Raw genomic sequence first — 2,184 nt, 5'->3', positions numbered from 1 at the left:
GTGCTGAGTCAGCCCCACACCCCGGCCCTCCTGCATGCCTGACATTGGCCTTCCCAAGACCCGGCAGGAAGATTTGGACAAGGCGTTGGTGCTCTGCTTTCCCCTGCACTGCTTTACGTCTCTCTTCCCCTATTCCCGGAGCAGCCTGTGTGCCATCTGACAGCCTCTGAGCGCACCACGTGGCACCAGAACTCTGCGTGTGTAGTCTGGGAGCATGAACGGGTTTCTGTGGGGCAGTCCCAGGGGCTCTGGGTCATCTCTAGTGCTGCTGAATCCCCCCTCTCACGGAAGAAGCCAGGGATGGCCTTGCACAGTGGCCTGTGGGGCAGAGCCGTTAACCCCTGCCCTGCCCGTCAGTCCCAGGGTTAACCCATCTGTCTGTCTTTGCCCTGCAGGCAGCTGGCCCTGAAGGCCCTGAACGAGCGGCTGAAGCGCGTGGAGGACCAGTCAGCCTGGCCTAGCATGGAGGATGACGAGGAGGAGGCAGGGGCGAAGGCCGACAGCCCGCTGCTGCCTGAGCCCAGCACAGTCGGGAAGGGTGCCAGCCAGGAGTCCAGCCTCATCACCTTCCAGGATGCCCCATCCCAGCTGTGCCCGGCCGACACGCCGCCCCCCTTCCCCACCCCGTCTCCATCGGAGAGCTGCTAACCCTCCTCGTGTACCCCCCACACAGCTGGGATGCTCAGCAGGGAGCGGGGACTCCTCCCACAGCAGAGGCAAGGGGGCTACCTCATTCCAACGCTTAGTTGCTGCTCCCGGCCAGCACCAGGCACCCAGGATGCCACTGCTGCCACCACCGCAAGGACGGGGACTCCTCGAGCTGCTCCACTTGGCCCAGGGCAGGCCATGGATGTGGACACTGGCAGTGGGGACTGTTCCGGGAGGCAGACGTGGGGCTGATCCCAGCCCCGAGGCCGCTGTGCTTGCCCACACAGGAGTAAAGTCAGCAGCACTTCGCTTCTCCTCTCCGACAGGGGTTGTCCAGAGCACTCAACACTTATTTCCTCCTTTCTGAAGGTAGTTTTATCCCTAACTGAGGGAGTGGGAAGGCTGGCAGGTTTCTTTTCTGAATCCCTTTCCCATGGGGAGCCTTCCCCCCTACTGCAGCAGAAGCTTGCTGTGACCAGTGAGAGGTTTGCCAGGCGGGAGGACAGGCTGCTGGGGACCGAGGGGGGGGCCACGCCCTCTCAATGGTGGGCTGGCACCGCCAGTTCTGGGCTTTGTGCATGGGGGGGTTCTCTCCTCCTCCCTCTCCCGCCCCCGAAGCCAGCCCTGCAAGGAGCCGGTGCCCTCAGCCGCTAATCCGTTTGTCAGATTACACTAGAAACTGGAATTAATTTTTACGGTGGGGCTCTCGCTGCTTCCTCCAGCAGCAGGTTTTCTTTCCTGCAAGTAGAGTACAGTCTCCCCCTTCTCTTTCCCCCCTCTGTGTTGGTGGGCTTTTGGGGTTTTTTTGGATGGAGAGGATGTTCCCTGCGACAGCCTCCTCACAGCTCCTAATCCCCGGGCAGTCCCCAGCCCAGGACGTGGGTCGATGGTGTCATGATTATTTTTTTAAAGGACCACATGAGAAGGTTTTGTCAACTGGGAAAAACACAGACGTTTCGGTATCAATAAAGAATTCTTTGAAAGAGTGGGTTCCTGCAGCAGAGCACAGGCAGGGCAGGGGGCAGGTACAGAGCAGCCCCCGAGGGCTTGTGTGCAGGAGCCTGGGGAGGAGGCTGGGAGGACCCTTTGCAGGCAGGAGGAGGTGGGAAATCTGCAGGGGGGATATCTTCCTGCACCCCAAAAGCCCCCCTCTCCAGGCAGTAAACAAGGCTTGTCACGCTGTAGCTGCCTGAAATATTTATTGAATAAAAGCTCTGGATACAGAGGAATTTCCCAGCCTGGGAGCCACTTCCAGCTCTCCGGCCCTCCTGAGAGCAGGCTACATGCTGAGGAGGAACCGCGAGGCTGCTGCGGCAGACAGAGCCTCGCAGCACTCGCTGCCCCGATGGTGGGCAGGCTGGAAGGCTGCTGTGCTGGCGAGGAGGCTTCTTGCTGCCTTCCTGAGGGCTGTTTTCGTGGGGTGGCTCAAGGGCTTGTCCCAAGCCCTGTTCCCCCTGTGCTCCTGCTGTTCCCTGTGCCCCTCAGAGGGACAAAACACCTTCACAGGCTGCCAGTTTGCAGCCCGGCTTGGTAATT

General features: G+C 60.5%; 1 protein-coding gene across 1 annotated transcript in view; it reads left to right on the top strand.

The window, feature by feature from the left end:
- The window catches only part of TMEM115 (transmembrane protein 115), a gene marked incomplete at its 5' end in the record, with an annotated part of 1,254 nt that extends 606 nt beyond the window's left edge, over positions 1–648 (top strand). Inside the window, one exon of the mRNA XM_010082242.1 lies at positions 396–648. Coding sequence (XP_010080544.1) covers positions 396–648 — 253 coding nt within the window. The remainder of the gene's footprint in view (positions 1–395) is intronic.
- Between the last annotated feature and the right edge of the window lie 1,536 nt (positions 649–2,184).

Source organism: Pterocles gutturalis, unplaced genomic scaffold, assembly GCF_000699245.1.
Source record: "Pterocles gutturalis isolate BGI_N339 unplaced genomic scaffold, ASM69924v1 scaffold20729, whole genome shotgun sequence".
Classification (NCBI taxonomy): Eukaryota; Metazoa; Chordata; class Aves; order Pterocliformes; family Pteroclidae; genus Pterocles; species Pterocles gutturalis.
Note: the sequence above shows the minus strand (reverse complement) of the source record. Positions and strands in the feature narration are given on the sequence as shown.